General features: G+C 62.4%; 1 protein-coding gene and 1 non-coding gene across 3 annotated transcripts in view; one reads left to right on the top strand and one right to left on the bottom strand.

Moving 5' to 3' along the window:
• Positions 1–8,004, bottom strand: part of POLG (DNA polymerase gamma, catalytic subunit) — a 9,483-nt gene extending 1,479 nt beyond the window's left edge. For both annotated transcript variants that reach the window (XR_006169835.1, XM_042824152.1), the window contains exons 1-21: positions 7,412–8,004; positions 7,149–7,329; positions 6,664–6,831; positions 5,994–6,140; positions 5,734–5,813; positions 5,419–5,601; positions 5,212–5,351; positions 5,015–5,138; positions 4,722–4,946; positions 4,508–4,625; positions 4,353–4,421; positions 4,106–4,225; positions 3,823–3,983; positions 3,677–3,730; positions 3,491–3,608; positions 3,268–3,403; positions 2,947–3,193; positions 2,746–2,868; positions 2,373–2,544; positions 1,906–2,114; positions 459–619 (exon numbers count right to left, since the gene is read on the bottom strand). Coding sequence is in view for 1 of the 2 variants with exons in the window: in XM_042824152.1 (XP_042680086.1) it covers positions 459–619; positions 1,906–2,114; positions 2,373–2,544; positions 2,746–2,868; positions 2,947–3,193; positions 3,268–3,403; positions 3,491–3,608; positions 3,677–3,730; positions 3,823–3,983; positions 4,106–4,225; positions 4,353–4,421; positions 4,508–4,625; positions 4,722–4,946; positions 5,015–5,138; positions 5,212–5,351; positions 5,419–5,601; positions 5,734–5,813; positions 5,994–6,140; positions 6,664–6,831; positions 7,149–7,329; positions 7,412–7,989 (3,514 nt within the window). In the remaining variant the exon portion in view is untranslated. The remainder of the gene's footprint in view (positions 1–458; positions 620–1,905; positions 2,115–2,372; positions 2,545–2,745; positions 2,869–2,946; positions 3,194–3,267; positions 3,404–3,490; positions 3,609–3,676; positions 3,731–3,822; positions 3,984–4,105; positions 4,226–4,352; positions 4,422–4,507; positions 4,626–4,721; positions 4,947–5,014; positions 5,139–5,211; positions 5,352–5,418; positions 5,602–5,733; positions 5,814–5,993; positions 6,141–6,663; positions 6,832–7,148; positions 7,330–7,411) is intronic.
• A 505-nt stretch (positions 8,005–8,509) lies between these two features.
• On the top strand, positions 8,510–8,582 carry TRNAR-UCG. Its single transcript has one exon. It is a non-coding gene; the product is annotated as a tRNA-Arg (tRNA).
• The last annotated feature ends 9,447 nt before the right edge of the window (positions 8,583–18,029 follow it).

The following is an 18,029-nucleotide window of genomic DNA, read 5'->3' on the forward strand; positions in this document are numbered from 1 at the left end:
AGCTGTGCTGAGCTGAGGGGGGGAGGAGGAAAAGCACTGAAAGCAGGGAATGGCTGCGCCTGGAGGGCAAAACATAGGAGCCTATAGAGGCACCTCATTTCAGAGAAGACAAACAATTCAATCTTAGGCTGTATTTAAAAGACTCCAGGAAGGCTCATCCCTCCTCTGAGCAACACAAAGCCAACTTGTGGGGGGTGACCGAGCCAGGCCCTGATTTCTTTAGCAGAAATACTGGTGGTGGCAGCACGAACTGTTCAAGCAGTAAGAAAGGAGAGAACTGAGAAGCTGGCACCAGGGTGAGCGGGTGCCCTGCAGGGGTGTGAGGCTGCTGAGGCAGGGCAGCTACGGGGTTTGCGAGGTACCTCCAATGGTGGATGAGCCCCTGGGGAACAGCTCCACTTCCATCAGAGGAGGAGCTCGCTGTTACAGGGGATGCAGCTCCAACAGCCACTGCTCACCTCGAGGAATGCCGTATTTCTTCTCCATGCCAGTTGGGTTTGATGGAGTCACACAGTTCATGGTCACCTCCTTCCTTAAGCACCGGTCAATGTCCACAGCGCTGAAGAAAGCCACGGACTGCGGCAGATCCTGAAGGCCCAGCTTGTAGGCAAACATGCACCTGGAAGCACAAGAGAGCACGCGGGGCAGTGCAACACATCACACCCAGCTCTGTCCCACCTGCACTGCAGCACACAAGATATCACACGCCTACAGGGAACAACCGAAACATCACATCACAGCCCGAGGAGCAGAACCCCAAAGGCAGCGCCCCACTGGAAAGCAAACCAGAGGCAGTGCCTTAGACTGAAAACTCCTTGCCACGACCTTCCTTTCACTGCAAACACCCATCGCTTTCTGCCAGGAGAGAACCACGTGCCCTTTTTTTGAAAGGAAGAAACCAGCTACTGCTGAAAAGTTACAGCAAGCCCGCTAACTTCTCTCACGCTCAGCCAGTCCTGTTTGATCCGCCGCAGGTTGGGCTGGAACAAAGGCAGCTTCACAAAACATTGGGCAGCCGCTGTTGCAGATTACTTTGCACCCATGTCAATCAGCGGCTGCAAGACAAAGTGCTTTGTAACTACTGGGTAGCAGAAGGGTCAAGGATTGCCAAAGTGGATGTGGGAGGAACAGAGTAACAGTACGTTCAGCCTCCTAGGAAGAAAGGACCAACCCAGCCCTTTACTTCTGGCTAATCCTCCCACGCAGAGCAGATGTTGGATTTTCCCAGCAGGAAGCCCTGTGCCTGCAATAGCTGGTATAAAGGCACAAACATCAGGGCGTCTTCTCCTGCTGCGCACGCTGCCTGGGCACAGAAAGGCTGTTTGCTGTATCCTTACCTCAGCCCGCGAGAAAATAGCTCTGCTTTGGCCAACTCCTGTATAAACCAAATACCGTAAAGCACTGGGAAGGGGATTTCACAAAGCTGCCTGAGCTGGAGCCAGAGCAAAAGGATCCACGGGGGTGTGAGGGCAGGAGAGCTCCAGGCTGAGCTTAACCCAGCAGGCACGGGCCAGGAAGGCAGCAGGGCTGCTGCTAAAGGGGCACAGAGCTGTGCCTCTCACTGCCGGCCCCAAAAGCAGGGAGAGAAGAGGGGAAGCCAGCCTGATTCCCAACAGCTCACTTAAACATGTGGCAGCTGCTGCCACACGATGGCCATGTAGGCAGGAGATGCGCTCACAGCCCCTCCACAGCAAGGATGGAGCTGCTGACCTGCACCTCTTGCCAACAGATTATCCCTGGAAGCCAAAGCTCCACGCACAGCCATCACAGCTGCAAACAAAGGAGGTGCACTCTAGGGCTGCCGTGTCTCCTCTAAGCAGAGAAAACCTGCCCTGTGCCACCCTGCCCACCCTCCCTTTGCCGTCACGCTGTCTCACCCAGGATATGCCCATCCCCACCTCTCACCGTGTGAGCAGGTTGGTGATCTGCAGGGCCAGTGCTGCCCGGTAGCGGTCCTGCTCCTGCACCAGGTAGCGCACCTCGTCGTGGATGCTGATGCAGAAGCGCCCGTTTATGTCGTACTCCTCGAAGAGCCACTTCATGGAGACCAGCATGAGGTGCAGGTAGTCAACGGCTGAGCTCTGCACCACCCAGTTCACCCTGCTGGTTAGAAACTGGGGAAGGAAACACAGAGAAATGCTAGGAGAGTGTCCAAGGAGTATTCCTGTTACAAGGGAAGGGGCTGGTGAAGCAGTGTTGCTGGGTTTCCTTGATGGTACACAAAGAAAAGGAGCACGGGACCCAACACCAACGGGTTTTGTCTGCAGCTCCATGTGCCTGCGTGGTTCCCCGCCCTGAGAAGGGCTGGATTTGGGGTTGCTATTTCAGACAAGCAGTGCGAGGAGCTCAGCACCACAGAGCCACATTCTTACCTCCCCTTTGGCCACTGCAGGCTCCAGAGCCCTGCTGATATGGCAGCCCAGCACCGGGGTCTGCGGCGAGGCAGACAGGGCGATGCTCTCCAGCTTGTTGAACATTTCGGACTCGGTGCCTCCAGCCCACATTCGGTGAGCCACCACGTCCCACTTCTTCTTTCTTCGCGACCTATGGGAGCACAGGGAAAGTTGCCGAAAAGTGTGGGACAAGTCCTCAACATTCTCTTTAGGGCTGGGGCAGTCAGATGATCCCTGCAGCGTTCTGCGGGGAGAGACTGGAGGAGCCCCCACACCAAACTGGGATGCATCTAAGAGCGGGGCTGCAGGGGAAGCCGTGCCACAAGCACCCGCTGGGGTCAGAACATCTCACTTTCTCATGGCTTCTCTCTGGATCTTCTGCACATCCTGGGCCAACACCGTACCATCTTCTGCTCTATCCACAGCCAGCTCCAGCTCCTTCACCAGCCACTCGCCCTCCTCACTGAGATGAAACCTGGAGGAGAACAGCACCCGGCTCAGGGTAACGCATGCCCAGGAGGCAGCCAGGATTCACCCCACAGGCAGCACCCACCTCCGGATGCCCTTCGTGACAGCGTACATCTGCTGTGCCTTCTCACGCGCCTGCTGCTGCGTCAGCCGGTGGTTGAACTGCATCAGCAGCCGCTCGGCGAAGGGCTGCCCGGCCCCGTAGATGCGCCCATAGTTGAAGACCTTGGCGTGCTCCCGGCTGATGCCCACTGTGGCGGCCGTCTTGCTATGCAAGTCGGTCCCGTCGCTCTTCTTCCCTTGCAGGGTCATCCAGCCAAAGGCCGTGCACCCTGCAGCAGAGAGGAAGGGGTCAAGCACAGCACAGGGATGGCGTTGCAGTGCCCAAAGACACAGCCTTGCTCACCATGCATGCCGGCAAAGTGAGCCTCGCCCAGGACCGCCGCTATCCACAGCTCCTGGGAGTCCACATCTGCACCCACCAGAGAGTAGCCAGGCGGCACCTGGACCATGGCCTTCAGCTCGCTGCCCACACGGTCAGCCTGCAGCACACGGCGCCCGGCTCAGCACACCCCACGTGCTGCACCACAGCCCACGGCCCCAGCCCCGCTGCCTGCACGTAGCCCTACCCGGGCGTTGCTGGCTGTCAGCCACGTGGGCTCCACGGCCCGACGGGTGATGGTGCCCGCGGTCACCACCTGCGGCAGGATGGCCCCGTAATCCTCCTCCTCGTTGTAGGCCGGGTGCCTGTTGCATGGGCACAGGGTGAGCACGGGCCCTACAGGCTTCCCCAGCCCAGCCGTCTCGCTCTGTACCTGGTCACCACGCGGGGCAGCTCCCCCTTCTTCAGCCAAACGACCACCTGGGAACTGAGGGATACACAACAACACAGCACGCTGTCTGCGCAGCCCACAGGGCACAACGCAGCCCCAGCCACAGGGATTCAAGGCACCAGGCTGACCTGACCCGTTTGTGAGCGTTCCTCCAGAAGGACACCATCTTGTTGATCTCCAGGGCTCTGGTCCCGTGGGTGCGGCCCACAGCAGCCCGCAGCGTGCCGTCCTCCATGCGGGGCAGGAAGTCCTTGGCGAAGGGGCTCCCCACGTTGTTCTCATTGCCGTCCTTCAGCAGCAAGGAGATGCCAGGGTTCAACGCAACGCAGCCCCACACACTCTCCAACCTCAGCTGGGAACATCTCTGCCATCACCCCATGGGGCGAGGGAGCAGGGATAGCTCCAACTTGCCTTGTGGGGCAGCTTGAAGAACCAGCATCCAGGAACATTGACATCATTGTAGGGGCCGTTGCCGTAGTGGAACGAGGGCTGGCTGCTCTCCTCCATCAGTTCTGGCAGCCCGTCCTCATCCTGCAAGTGGCAGCATGAGGTGATGCTGGGCACGGTGTCCTTGTGCTCTGCTGGGAACCCCCAGCACAGAGGGATCACGGAAACAGGATCAGATTCACCACTGCATCCCACAGGGAACTCTGCTTACCTGCATCTGGCCCTGCTCTGCCCTGCCCGGCCGCTCCATGTCCAGCTCCAGCTGGCTCAGCTCCTCCACCTGCGGCACAGAGCAAGGCAGCTCACATAACCATTCCCAGCCTGGATTATGGGGTATTTCCTCATCCCAGACCCCACACCACACACCTTCTGCCACATGCTGCTACCCTCCAGCACCATCAGCTCATCCTCCACGCCGACCTCTTCTGGGGGTTGCTCCTGGCCCCTCTGCAGGCAGTGCTGCCGATACAGTCGCTCGATCGCCCTGCCAGGGCACAGAGCTCAACCAAATGCTGCAGCTGAGCCCCTTACAGAGCTCCGTGTCCCAGCTATGGACTCTCCATCCCCCACGCTCCCTCACCTGTGTGGGCAGACAGGCCCCTCCGGCTCTGTGGAGGCTGCAGGCAGGTTGTCCTGCCGCCCTGGCACCAAGTAGCCCCAGCCATGCTTCTCCGAGTAGTGCAGGGGGAAGCCATCCCAGGCCAGGCGCATCAGCTTTGGGGTCACCCGCATCTGCAGGCTGATGAGGCTGGGCCCCGGCACCCAGCCCTCCTCCTCCAGGCGCGGGCACAACTTGCGGTACCAGCTGTGGGGCACGGCCGCGGGTCAGGGAGCAGGGAGCAGCCACTGGGTGCCCCGCTGTCCTCAACTCACCCCGGGTGGCCCGGGAGGTGCTGCAGCCTCTTGGGCTGCAGTGTGACCGTCTCCTTCAGGCGTTCCAGGCAGGCGTGGCTCTCGGGGGCTCTCAGCTCCTCCTCCTCACTGGGGGGACCGGGGTCTGACAGCACAGGGGGCTGAGCATCCCCCCAGCTCATCGCCCTGCAAGCACTGCAGCATCCCTCCATGCTCACCTTCCTGCCACTCCTGAGCAGATCCCGTCTCTGAGGCTTCGCTGTTCATTTTCTGATCTTTCCTCCTCTTTGGGGGTTTCTTCTGTTTAAACTCCTGCGTGTTCCACTCCAGATCCCAGAGCCAGGGGTCTTCCTTGTATCTGTGGGCACACTGTTGCTCTCCCCCTGCAACCAGTGCTCAGCCTGGTCCCGTGCCTCTCCCCATACCTGTCCTCGTGCAGCAGCTGGCAGGCATCGTTGGCCAGGTTCATCAAGGACTTTTTCATCTCCTTCTGGAGCTCTTCATAGGTGCCCTGAGCATCATCCAGGTACCTCCTCCAGTTGCCGTTGACTGGCAGGTAGGCCACCCCCATCTCCAGCATCCCAGCAAACGTCACAGGGTGGGGGCACCTGGAGTCCAAAGCCAGAGGTTGGGAATTGGGCACCTCCTGGAGGGGAGCTGCCCTCCAAGCACCAGCCCACACCCAATGTGAGCGTGCCTTGCATTCATGACTTCACCCAGCCCCCTCTAGCCCCTTTCACCTCTCCATGAAGAGTGGCAGCTGCTCCTGAAACACCTCATGGGTGGCCCGGACATCGCTGGCACAGTATGACATCAGCTCCTGGGAACACAGCATGTCACCAGCACAGGGAGAAGCCACAGAGCCCAGCACAGCTTCACCCATACACACAAATCCTTTGCAATAGGTACCAGCCATGCACCAAAGGGAAAAAAAAAAAAAAAAAACACCAACAAAAACTGTTTCCTGCTCCATTGCCATCCCAAGCACCACTGCCCATACCTGGAAGTTATTCCTGACATCAGCCATGGTCCCCTTAACAAACAGCTCTCGTGCCTCCTTCTGCAGCGGTTCCCCTCCCACATACAGGGCGTGCACATCTGCCAAGTTGTTGATGCTGCTGACGTGCACCCAGTCCCACGAAGAGACCTGCAGCAGGCAACAGTGGAGGCAGAGCCCAGCCCCACAGCCAAGGGAGCAGCGGGTAAAGGATTAAGGGATGGTCATCCCATCCCATCCTATTCAATCCTACTTTCATCCATTCCATCCTATTCCATCCCACTTTGTTCTACCATATTCCATTCCATCCCATCCAGTTCAATTCCATTCCACCTCATCCCACCAATTCCATCCCATTCCAACAAGCTCTTTTCTATTCCATCCTATTCTCTTCCATTCCATTGCATCCTTTCCTACTCCTTTCCATTCTATCCTTCTCCATCCCACTCCACTCCACTCCATTCGGTTCTCTTCCACCCCACCCCATCCCATTCCATCTTATCTTATTCCATTTCTTCTCACTCCATTTCACCTCATTCTGACCCATTCCATTCTATCCTATTCTATCTTTCCCATCCCCTGCCCACTTTCTCTGGAAGCCACTGGGAGCGATTCATGCAGCAGAGCCACTCCTAAGCTGCAGGGAGCAGCTGGGGCTCAGCTTCATACTCACCGCCGGCCCCTCAGCTTTGTTGCGTGTTTTCTTCATGTGCTGCCTGACCTGTTGCAGCCCCTTCCTCTTGCCATGCTTGGCAGCCATCCAGAGGCTGCGCTGGAAACCCGTCAGCCCCGAGATGGCCATGTGCATGCTCATGGTGTCCAGGAAACGCACCCGGGAGCCCTGCAGGGAGACAGCAGTCATAACCCAGGATGTGCTGAGGGACAAATGTGCTGGACACAGGCTGCCCTGAGCTGCGGGTGCCCCAGACCAGGTCGGATGGGACCCCAGGCAGCCTGAGCTGGTGGGGACACCCAGCCCGTGGCAGGAGGGTGGGCTTTAAGGTCCCTTCGAACCCACACCATTTTATTGCTCCGTGATACAGGCAGCGAGGCGCAGCACGAAGCATCGCCGTGCAGCTCACCTGGCACCAGCTTCTGCACAGCCCCAGCACCACGCGGCAGCAAAGCAGCCGAAGCAGCACGGCCACGTGCACTCACCTGGACGAGGTACTGCTCCCTGATGAAGGCGCGGTCAAAAGCCACGTTGTGCCCCACCACCACCCTCTCGCCGCCCTCCTGCTGCCTGCCGGTCCCCTCCAGGGGCACGAGGTCGTGCAGCGCCAGGCGGGGGCCCCACGAATAACGCTGCTCCAGCAGGCGCCGGCTGCACCACGAGTACCTGCGGCACGGGGCACGCGGTCAGCGCCCTGCACCGCACCGGCGGCGGGAGGGAGGGGGAGGGGAACGCGCGGCTCGCTCACCACGCGTGCGGGGACACCGCCACGGCCATGGTCGGGCACTGCCCGGCGGCCACGCACACCTCCACGTCCAGCACCAACGCGCGCTCCCGCGGGCACTCCACCGCCTGGGGCCGCCCGTCGGGGCCGTAACGCGTCCAGCCCTGCTGCTCGGCCCAGCTCTGGGGAACGGGGGGCAGGCGGCAGCGCAGCAGCTCCTCGGCAGCCTCCAGGTAGGGCAGGCTCTGCTTCTGCGCCAGGCGGCGGAAATGCTCGTCGATGTCGGCGCCGTACATGCGGGGCAAACGCAAACTCACGTCGGGCAGCGACGGGCCGTGCCGGCCCCACAGGCCGTGCCGCCGCAGGTGTTCGATGCTGCGCCGCACGGCCTCCTCCGAGTGCCGCACGCTCGCCCCGCGGAAGATCTGCTCGTGGAGGTTACGGGACAGCATCTGGATGTGCAGCGGGTTCACGCGGCGCTCGCCGCGCTCCGAGGGCTCGGCCTCGTCGCCGCGTGGCTGCGGGCGGTGGGCGGAGGGACCGGAGCACGGCCGGGAAGAGGCGCGGCACGGCGCTGAGCCTCGGCGGAGAGCGCGGAGCATCGCGGTGCTGCTGGACAGGGGGGGTCCTCCTGTAAGGGGAGAGCGGCAGTGAGGGGAAGGGTTTGTGGAGAGAGCCTCAACCGGCAACTTGGAGGTGTGCGGCGTGCCGGGATGCGCAGCTGAGCTGCACCACGCTCTCAAAGCATGCAACACTTTTGCAAGGCACGCACCGCATCTGCATGTATGCAACACCCCTGCAAAGCATGCAATACCCCTGAAGGACACGCAAAGCATTCTACACCTCTGCACGCGTGCAACACTCCTGCGAGGCATGCAACACCCCCACAAGCGCGCTCTACGGCTCAGCACGCGCCCCGAAAACTCCGCACCTCCCGTTCCCCGAGCCGTGCAGCCCCACGCGCCCACCTGCCCCAGTCCAGCTCACAGCGCGCTGCAACGCTGAGCTCCGGGGCAACTTCCGGCCGCGCGGACGCCCCGCCCCGCCACCCGCCCCACGCGCAGCCGCACTGCCCGCCGGCAGCTGAGCCAGTAGGGCGCGCGAAAAAAGCTTTCTGCAGGCGGCCGCGTGGCCTAATGGATAAGGCGTCTGACTTCGGATCAGAAGATTGCAGGTTCGAGTCCTGCCGCGGTCGGTGGTGAAAGCGCAGGAGCGAAGCGCTTGTTTTTGTTTGTTCCGCCCTTCGTTTTGGCCGTCAGCGGGTGACAGCGGCGAGCGCTGCGCTGTCCGGGTCGGAGCCGCGGCGGGGCCGTGCTGGGGCCGTGAGCGCGCGGGGCTCAGCCGGACGCGGCAGGGCACGCAGGGCGCCGCGCTGTGCCCCGTGTCGCAGTATCGCGCCGCGCCGCCAGGTGTCGCTGCGGGCCCGCCGCTGCCGCCAGCTCGGGGCCGCTCACCCGGAGCAGGGCCGGGCCGCGGCCGTCGGGGCGCGGGTTCCTCCGTTCCCGCCCCGTTCCGCGCTCCTACGGGGGGCGGGGGGGCACCGTGCGGCCGCTCCCACCCTCCGGAGCCCGCGGAGCGTTCCGTGAGCCGGGGCGAAGCGGGGACGAAGCTCCGAGCACCAACCCGACGGCAGCGCGGGGGCACGGTGCCGCACGTCCCCGGGGGCCCCTCGGCTCGTGGGGGTGCGTGGGGACGCGGGGCCACGGGAACGGGGCGAGGCCGTATTTTGTGCCCCTCATTGTGTGCCGAACGGCGCTGCTGCCGCACCGCCGTGTGCCTGGAATCCGCCCCTTAACGACTTCGTGGAGAGAAAAGGGATGGGCCGGGGGGGGGGGGCGGGGGGGGGCCGGGGGGGGGCGGGGGGTCTCCACCGCGAGCGGCTCCGGGGAAGGACTTCGGGTCGGGACTGCCTTCCGCCGATTTCCTCTTCTGTGTGATCTTTGATTTATTTTTTACTATTTTATTATCATTTCTTAAAGCGCTCCTCTCACAAATCCCCACTGAAGGGAAAGAATAAAAATAAATCCCGATGAAGCGTTGTCACCTCCGCTCGGGCCGATGGCAGCCACCCGCTGTCCCCAAGCAGCGGGAAAAGAAGAAACTCAACACCAACCGAAGCAAACAGCCCGCTGGAATTGTAGCAGGGCTGGGACCGGGGTCAGGGTATTAATGCACGACTCGAGACAGGGCCGGGAGGGGTATTTCACCGTTCCCCCCACACACACACCTCGGGTCCTTTGTCCGTGTGCCGCAGTCCGGCGCGCCCCGTCGGGGCCGGGCACGGAGCGGCCGAAGGAGACCCCGGGGCCGAGTGCTGCGGGCAGACAATGGGGCGGCGGCGGGACTTTGCTTAACCCCGGTGCCCCGCATCCGGCCGGGGGCAGGGGTCAAGGGCTTCGCCGTCCGCCGCGGCACGGGGAGCGTCACGTCGCGGAGCCCTTCGGAGCCGCGGAATCGAGGACCCGGAGAAGGCCGGGGTTGGTTTTTGGAGGCTGCTGCGGGGGTATGGAGGAGGAGAAGCGGTACCCCGTGGCTCTTCCTTCGCCTCTCAGTTTGGGGAGGGCTGCGAGAGGAGGGAGCTGCGGAGCGGGGCAGAGGCATTCCTGCCGCCGCCCCGGGTGCCGAGGCATCGGAGAAATGGGCATTTTATAGGTGACGTACGGGCTTACGTGGGAGCTCGTGCCCAGCACCGCTCTCCCAGCGCCGTTTCTACCAACACGGCACCTTCCGCAGCGCGCACCCCCCTTTTCCAGGCTGGGGGAAAGGAGGGGGGGAACGGGAGGGGACAGCAAAAGGGAAAAGAAAAGCGGCCCTTTCTTATCCCGCATGGGAGACGAGCCCCGGAGCTCCGAAAGTGAGCAGAGGGCGAGGGCGGGCGGCGGGGAGCGGGCCGGGACCTGTCCCGGTGCTCTGAGAGCGGAGCGAAGCGGCGGGGGAGGCGGGCAGCGCAGGTAAGGGAGCGGCGAGCACGGGCGGTGCCGGCGCTGCGGGGCTTTGCGGGGCCATCCTGGGGAGCGTCGCCCCACTTCCATCCACGTTTTCATCCCCATCTCCGGGCCGGGCCCTGCGCCGCTCCGCGCTCCGTCTCCCGGGGCCGAGGAGGGTTCGGCGGACGCCGGAAGAACGCGGCGGTCCCGGCAGTGCGGGCAGCTTCTACCCCGCGCCCGTCGCCATCCCTCGGACGTGGGCCGGGGTCCCCCGGGCAGAGCAGCCCTCTCCCGGCCCCGGGCTCCTCCCGTGCGTGTCTCAATTCACTCAGGCTTGACTTGGCAATAAGCTCTCTCAATAAGGTGACAATAGAGCCCCAGTGGGACCCGAACAAAGAATTTGAAAGTAGTTAAATTGCAGGACACGTCCATCGCCTGGGTGCTTGAATTAAAGAAAAAGGGAGGAAAAAAAAATCGGAGAAAAGAAAAAGGAGAGGGACTTTTCTTTGGGCTGGTGAGAAAATGCTCGGGGTAAAAGTTGGTTTGGCGTCTTCATTTCAGCGACAATGGAGCAGAGCTAATTCAATAGGAAACGCGGGGATTTTTTAATGAAAAGACCGCCAGGGTTACACCGAAGTTAAGCTCTTGTGAATTAATTATTAGGGCAAATAAACTGGGGGGGGAGGGAGAGGGGGAGCGCTCGGGAGGGAGTGTTGCAATTTCTTCATATTCTCCTTTTCGTGTTTAACGACAATGCCATTGGATTTCGACTCTGGGAGAGAGAAAGGATTTCTTACACTCCCCGGGAAGAGGAGAAGACGCTTTTTGTGGCGTTCCTTAATTGCTTTTAAAATAAAATACTGCCGAATTTGGCACCGGGCTCCTCTTTCTCTGCCAGCGGCGTTTGGGGCCGTAGTTCCTTTCGTGGCAACTCGCAGATCCAAGAGGAAAACAACGGGGAAATTTGAAATCGCGGATGTTGAGGCGATGCGGTGCGCTCGGTGTGCGGAGCTCCCGGCCGCGATCGGTGCGTTTCTGCTCCATAGGAACGCGCCCGGGGACCGCAGCGCCTTCAGCTCCCGGAGCCGCGGGCATCGCTCGGGTGAATCGGAAATAAAACTGGGAGAAATGCGAGAGAGGAGGCGAGAAAAGGTCGGGAGCGAAGTGAGGCTGTGACAGCAAAGGGGGATTTGTGAAATAGATATGTATGTATATCATCAATTTTTTCTTTCCTCCCTCTGCAAAAGCTTCGGGCGAAACGCTAAATGTATAATTGTGTAAAAGGGGATGTAAGGATGAGAAAAATGGAGGGGGAGCGGAAGAAGGATGAGAGGGAAGCAGAGAAAGGCACGCGGCACCGCCGTGCCCATATCCTGCGTTCGGCCGGAGCTCACCGGCGGGCACAGCACGGCTCGGCACGGCCTGACCGTCGGGGCGGCACGGACGGAACGGCACGGCCCGGTATAGCACGGCACGGCCCGGCACGGCTGGCTGGAGGGACGCTTTGCCTCTTTCTTCCTTTCTGCCGCCGCCCCCCAAGGAAAGCTCGTGGTCCTGCTCCGCCCGACGGCTGCGGTGCCACACCATGCCGTGCCGGGCAGTGCCGTGCCGTGCTGGGCTGTGCAGTGCTGTGCTGTGCTGAGCTGTGTTGTGCTGTGCCGTGCCGTGTTGGGCTGTGCCATGCAGTGCAGTGCTGTGCAGTGCTGTGCAGTGCTGTGCTGTGCTGTGCAGTGCTGTGCTGTGCAGTGCTGTGCTGTGTTGTGCTGTGCTGTGCAGTGCTGTGCTGCGCCGTGTTGGGCTGTGCTGTGCCGTGCCGTGTCGGGCTGTGCTGTGCAGTGCTGTGCCATGCTGTGCTGTGCTGCACTGTGTTGGGCTGAGCTGTGCAGTGCTGTGCCGTGCCGTGTTGGGCTGAGCTGTGCTGTGCTGTGCTGTGCTGTGCCGTGCTGTGCAGTGCAGTGCAGTGCTGTGCTGTACCGTGTCGGGCTGAGCTGTGCTGTGCCGTGTTGGGCTGAGCTGTGCCGTGCTGGGCTGAGCTGTGCAGTGCTGTGCTGTGCCGTGCCGTGTTGGGCTGTGCTGTGCTGTGCCGTGCAGTGCAGTGCAGTGCTGTGCTGTGCCGTGCTGGGCTGAGCCGTGCCGTGCCGCTCCGGGGAGCCTCGCGGACTTTCAGCACTTGGACAGCGGTGCTGGAGCCGTGCCGTGCCGGGGGCTCGGGGGCGGCCCGCTCAGCGGTGCTCCGTGCGGCGGAGGCGGTGGGAAGGCGGCAACCCTTCCTGAACTCCGGAGACCGGGACGCGGTCCGATGCTCCGAGGAGCACCCCTGGCGGGGAACCTCGCCCCCACCTCCCCCCACACCCCACCCAGCTAGAAGAGAGGTCCGGGTGGCACGGCCGTGCCCCGGCGGTGCGGTGCAGCTCCGCAGAGGGCACGGGGCTCCGAGGGGGCGGCAGCGGGAGGCTCAATGGGGTGTGGGGGGAGAGACCCCTTTCCCCCATCCTCGGGGGGTAATTAGGGGTGACATGGAGGGGCTGCGTTTTCTGCTCGGTGGAGTGCCGGCGACCAACCCCCGCCGCCTCCGCCTTCCTCCCGTCCTCCTCCTCTCCCCCTCCCTCCTTCCCTCCCCCCGCCTTTTCCCCTCCCCCTCTCCCTCCTCCTCCTCTCCGCCATGGTTGGAGTGAATCGGAGGCTGCCGGGCTGACGTCAGTGCGGGCAGAGCCTGCCGCCGGCGGCAGCTCCTGGACACCGACCAGAACCGGCACCGGCAGCAGCCGGCAGGATGCGAAGAGCCCGGGCACCGCCGCCCCCCGCACCGGGGGTACCGGGGGCGCCGGGAGCAGAGCCCTGACCGCCCCGCCGCTCTCCCTCCGGGAAGGGCGGCCCCCGCCGCCCGCTTCGCCCACGGACGGCCCCGTCGCTGCCCTCGCCTCGGCTGCAAGCGTGAGTGTGGCGGCACCGGGGGTCCCCGGGGAGGCTGCGGGGCGCGGGGGCTCTGCTCCAATGGGGGAGGAGGAGCAGTGAAGGGAGAGAAGAGTGAAGGGGAGGAGAAATCGAGCATCTCCCCGCCGGGAAGTTGTGTCCCTCCGGCTGCGGGACCCCGCTGACCCGCGCCTCTCCCGGCTCCACCGCCCGTCGGGGCTGGCAGCCCGCGGCCACGGCGGCTCCGGAGCACAGCACAGCAGCGGGAGGGGGGGCAGCGGGTGCCCCAGGGTCCTTTGGCTGCCGGGGCCGCTCTGCTCCAGGCAGCGCTCCCCGCGTGTCCGGGACGGGGCAGCCCGAAGGGGCGAGCGGTGCCCCGACGGGGCGGCGGGGAGCCGGGGCTGAGCGGAGCCGCGCACTGCTGCCGGCTGGCTCCCGAATGTCCCCGCTGGCCGGACGAAGAGGCGAGCGGAACGCCTTACCGAGGCCGAGCCTCGCGGCGCATCCCGGCGTTAGGCCCCGGGTGAGATGCGGAGCTCTGGGATTTTTCCTTCGGACGCAGCGAGGGCTGCTGCGGGGCATTGCTCCGTGGGTGGGGGACACCGCGACCCCTCTCGGGTTCAGCTCCGAGCTCGGCGCCGGAGCCGCCGCTGCCAGTACTGCGATCTGCCGGCAGCCTCTGCTGAGGGAGGATTTTTTATTTCACATTTGCTTCTCTCTGCACCTTTGCTCCATTTCCACCTCCCCTTTTCTTCCCTTTTTTTTTCCTTTTTTTTTTTTTAATCTTTATTTATAATTTATTTTATTTCTTTTTTTTATTCACTTCGATATTTTTCTCCCATTCATTTTCTGCTCTCCCCTTCCTGCGAACGTTTATTTCCTTGGCTTTTTTTTGTTTGTTTGTTTTGTTTTTTTTCTCCATTTTTTCTCTCTTTCTCCCCCTTTTTTTTCCATCCTCCCCCGTGTCTCCCTGGAAGTAGAACGCATTTTAGGCCTCAGCCTCGCGGAAACCCGATCCGTAGCAGTGCAGGTGCATTGGCAGCACGCACAGCCCGGACCTCCCCCGCATCCCCTCGACGTGAGCCCGCCCCACAAAGCGAGGAGGGTCCGGGGCCGTCCCACCCTCAGTCCCGGCCCCCGACGGCCGCAGTAAGGAGCAGCCGGGCTGTGGGACCCTTCGGCTGAGCCTTTTCAGCGCCGTGGCGCGTTGAGACGAGGCTTTAAATTGCAAAACAAAGCAACGCGTTTCCTGAACGCCCGTCGGGAGCCGCCGCTCCTGTGAGTTGGCGAAGCCCCGATTGTGGGAGTAAAAGCGAAAAACAATTAAGACACGATGCGGCTCGGGGCGGCGAGGCGCGGGGGTTACTCTAGGTTGGCTAAAAATAACTTCTCCTAATTAAAGAAAAGTGACGTCAGACGTGCAGGACGTAGAAGAGGGGAAGGCAGCGGACTCGACGCGGGGCGATCACGTTCAATAATTCAGGGGAACGGGCACCGGGGCCGCTCCGAGGGCGGGCAGCGAGCGGCTCCCCGTGCCCGACTCCGGCTGCGGGAAGGCTGAGGAGGGCCGCCCTCGCTTCCCCGGGGAAGGGAGCGGAGCAAAGCCGAGCCACGGTGCGGAGCTCCGTGCTGCAGGCAGGGCCCGGGGCGCGGAGGCCCCGCGGGCGCGGAGCGAAGGCAGTGCAGCACCATGGCCAGAGCCGCGCCCGCCCCGTCGGGGCTGAGGTCGGGCCGGAGAGGGGTGCAAGGGGCTCCGCGCAGCGCCGGGGGACGGCTGGGAGCGAGCCCTCTGAGCCTCCGCCTGGAGATGGGGAGACGTCCCCGCTTTTTCTCGGAGATATCGGGCTGTAGCCGAGGAAGTGTGATGGCTTTTTTTTTTTTTTTTTTTTTATTGTTTTTACATGTGCATGCCGGGGAAGCGTTGTCCCCATGTCCCCGTGTCCCCATGTCCCCGTGTCTCCGGGTCCCGCCGTGCCTGCAGGTGCGGGAGCTGCGGGCCGTCTCCGGGCGCTGCCCGCTGTGCCTTTCTCGGTGCCAAGGAGCCATTTTGTGCGCTTAAATCGCGCCCGAGATAAATAAATAAAAACAATAAGAAAATAATAATAGCAATGATAATAATAATAAATATCAACCCGACGTTTAAGCAACGCCGAAAACCTCGCAAACGCTGACAGAGATTTTTCTCCTGGGCCTCTGGCTGCACGGAGCGGGCCGAGGCGGGCGCTCGCAGCCGAGCGAGGCGTTGCTGAATGAAGCGGGAATAAATATATGGAGATATTCGTGCTTCTGGGAGGATAAATCGCGTCCTTCACCCGGCGGAGAGGGGGCCGCGCTGCACTCCCCGGCCTCGGTGCGGTGCCTTCAGCCGAGCGCTGCCGCGGCCTCGGAGCGGGGACGGCGGGGACGAACGGGGCCGCGGAGCGGAGTGGAGCCGCGGGGACGACGGGGCCGGCAGAGGGGGGAGGCGACCGGAGGGGACCCGCGGGGAAGACGGGGCCGCCCGCGGGGGAAACTGAGGCCGGGCCGCGGCCCACGGATTGCGGCAGCGTTTGGCCCCTCCGCCCCGGGGGGTTCGCCTTCCCCCGCCCCACGCGGAGAACGCACCGGCGGCGATCACCGTCACGGCGGCCGCAAGAAACGAGAGGAAAATCCGGAGCCGGAAAATTAAGCAGATCCGATTTGTAGCAATTTTTTTTTTTTTTTTTTTTTTTTTTTCCCTCTTCCCCTCTTTCTCCAAGGCTGATTAAAATATCCACAGCCAAACCCTTCCCGAGCGGCTCGGGGCCGCGGGAATGGCTCCGAGGGACTCGGGACGGAGCGGAGATTTCCCTCCGGCCGCCGCGGGGCCGTCGGGGCAGCCGGGCACCCCCGGTCCCGGTTCTCGTTAGGGAGATGTGGTCGGGAGCCGGGAGCTCTGCGCTGTGAGCCGAGCTGGCAGCGCCGCTTCTACAGCTTTTAGCTTAATTGAGCTCGCCTATTTTATTCCTTTCCTTTTGATTTTATGATTTTATTTTGAAGGAGGAGAAGGAAGAGGGGAGAGGAAGGAATAAAGAACCCGAGCGGAGCCGCCGGGATCGCGGGCGGCGCTGGGAGCCGCGGCCGCTCCCGCAGCGTTCGATCCGTCCCCGTCTCCCCCGTTTTGTGGAAGGTCACGTTTTAGTTGAGCCCCGGATTTAAGGGAAGGGGAGGTTTAGGAGCGGCGACGGATTATTCTATGAATTTTTATTTCTTTCTTTTGATAGCATTATTTATTTATTTTGCGGTGTGTAGGTCAGATCAGCATCTCAGATAAGCGTATTTCCCTCCTGGCATTTGGTTATTATTCTCACCGTTGTTATTATTTGTATGTGCCGGATTTGTCACTACACGAGTACGGCGCTGACAACCCGCGAGGGAAACAGCGAAACGCGGAGGGGAAATAATTAAAATGGGGGAGAAAGGGATGTCGATGGGACCCGTGCGGGATCGCAGCTCTTCCCCGGACCGGAGCTCATCGGGACGGGGCCCTCGGGGGCAGAGTATGGACGGGGCGGGGCCGCGAGGCTGAGAGCAGCGACGTTGTGGGACAGAAGGAAAAGGATGGGAAAGGGGAAGGAAAATGTAGGGAAAGGGGAAAGGAAGAGGAAAAGGTCGGGGAAAGGAAGAAGGGAGGGCGAAGGGCGAAGAGAAAGGCGAAGTTGGCCGCAGGGCCGTGCGGGGGGTGCCGCCGCCCGCCTCCGCCGAGGGGACACTGCGGGGAGGGGGGAGCGCGGCGCAGCCCCCAGAACAAGAGCGGAGGGGCGGCACGGCGGGCAGAGGGAGGCCGGACCAGGGGAGATGAGAGGGGGGGGGAAAGGGGCGTCCCGAGCCGAGCCGAGTCGTGCGGGTCCGCGAGAGCCCGCCCCGTCCTGCCCGCCCCGTCCAGCGGGGATCGGCCGGGCCGGGGTGCGAAAGCGCGGGAAAGGGGGCGCTGATTTAAATGCGGGCCGAGGATTGGCTGAGCGCGGCGTGACGTCACTTCCCAAAGGGGGCGATTACCATGCGAGGGGAGTAGAAGTTGGGCAGCGGGGCGGGAGCGCGAGTGCTGCTGCCGGGTCGGTACCGCGCCGGGCTCGGCTCGGCTCGGCTCGGCTCGGCTCGGCTCGATGCGTTCTGCCTCCTTCTTGCAGCGCTTCTCCGTCTCTGCTCCGCATATTCATCTTTTTTTTTCTCTTTTTTTTTTTTTTTTTTTTGTCTCCGTGGTTCCCCGGTGGCAGATCCCGGCCGCTCTGCCCCGGCCGTGCGCCTTCTCCCCGCGCCCGACGGACACCAGCCCCCGACGGAGGGATGTTTCTGTCTTTGGTTATCTAGCTGTATGAGTGTTGTGGAGCCATCATAAAGCTAGATAACCGAAAGTAGAAATGACTTCCAGACCTGCACGCCCGGGGGAAGCGGCTGCAGCAACACCGGCGGCCCCGCAGCCCGCAGCAGCCCCGCCCGCCGCCCTCCTCCCGCCACCTCGGGGCTCCAGGTAAGCGCCCGCCCCGTCGGGCCGCTCTGCCGCGCTCCGGGCAGCGGTACCCGCGGCTTCGCGGCACAGGGCGGGAGGGACGGGGAGCCCCGTGCACACGCGCTCAGCTCCAGGTAGAAGGAAGCGGGCTGCAAGAGACGAGCCCCCCGGGCTGCTCTGCTAACAAAGCCCCCCCCGGCGCAGGCTGCGGTCAGACCTCGATAAAAACCTGCTTAGTGATATTTTATCCTCTCCTCCTCCCTATTTCTTCTCTCTCTCTCTTTTTTCTCTCTTTTTTCTTTTTTTTTTTTTTTTTTTTCGGCTTTGGGCTTGA

Source organism: Centrocercus urophasianus, unplaced genomic scaffold, assembly GCF_019232065.1.
Source record: "Centrocercus urophasianus isolate 14NV4802_14NV808 unplaced genomic scaffold, USGS_Curo_1.0 seq_23, whole genome shotgun sequence".
NCBI classification, from domain to species: domain Eukaryota; kingdom Metazoa; phylum Chordata; class Aves; order Galliformes; family Phasianidae; genus Centrocercus; species Centrocercus urophasianus.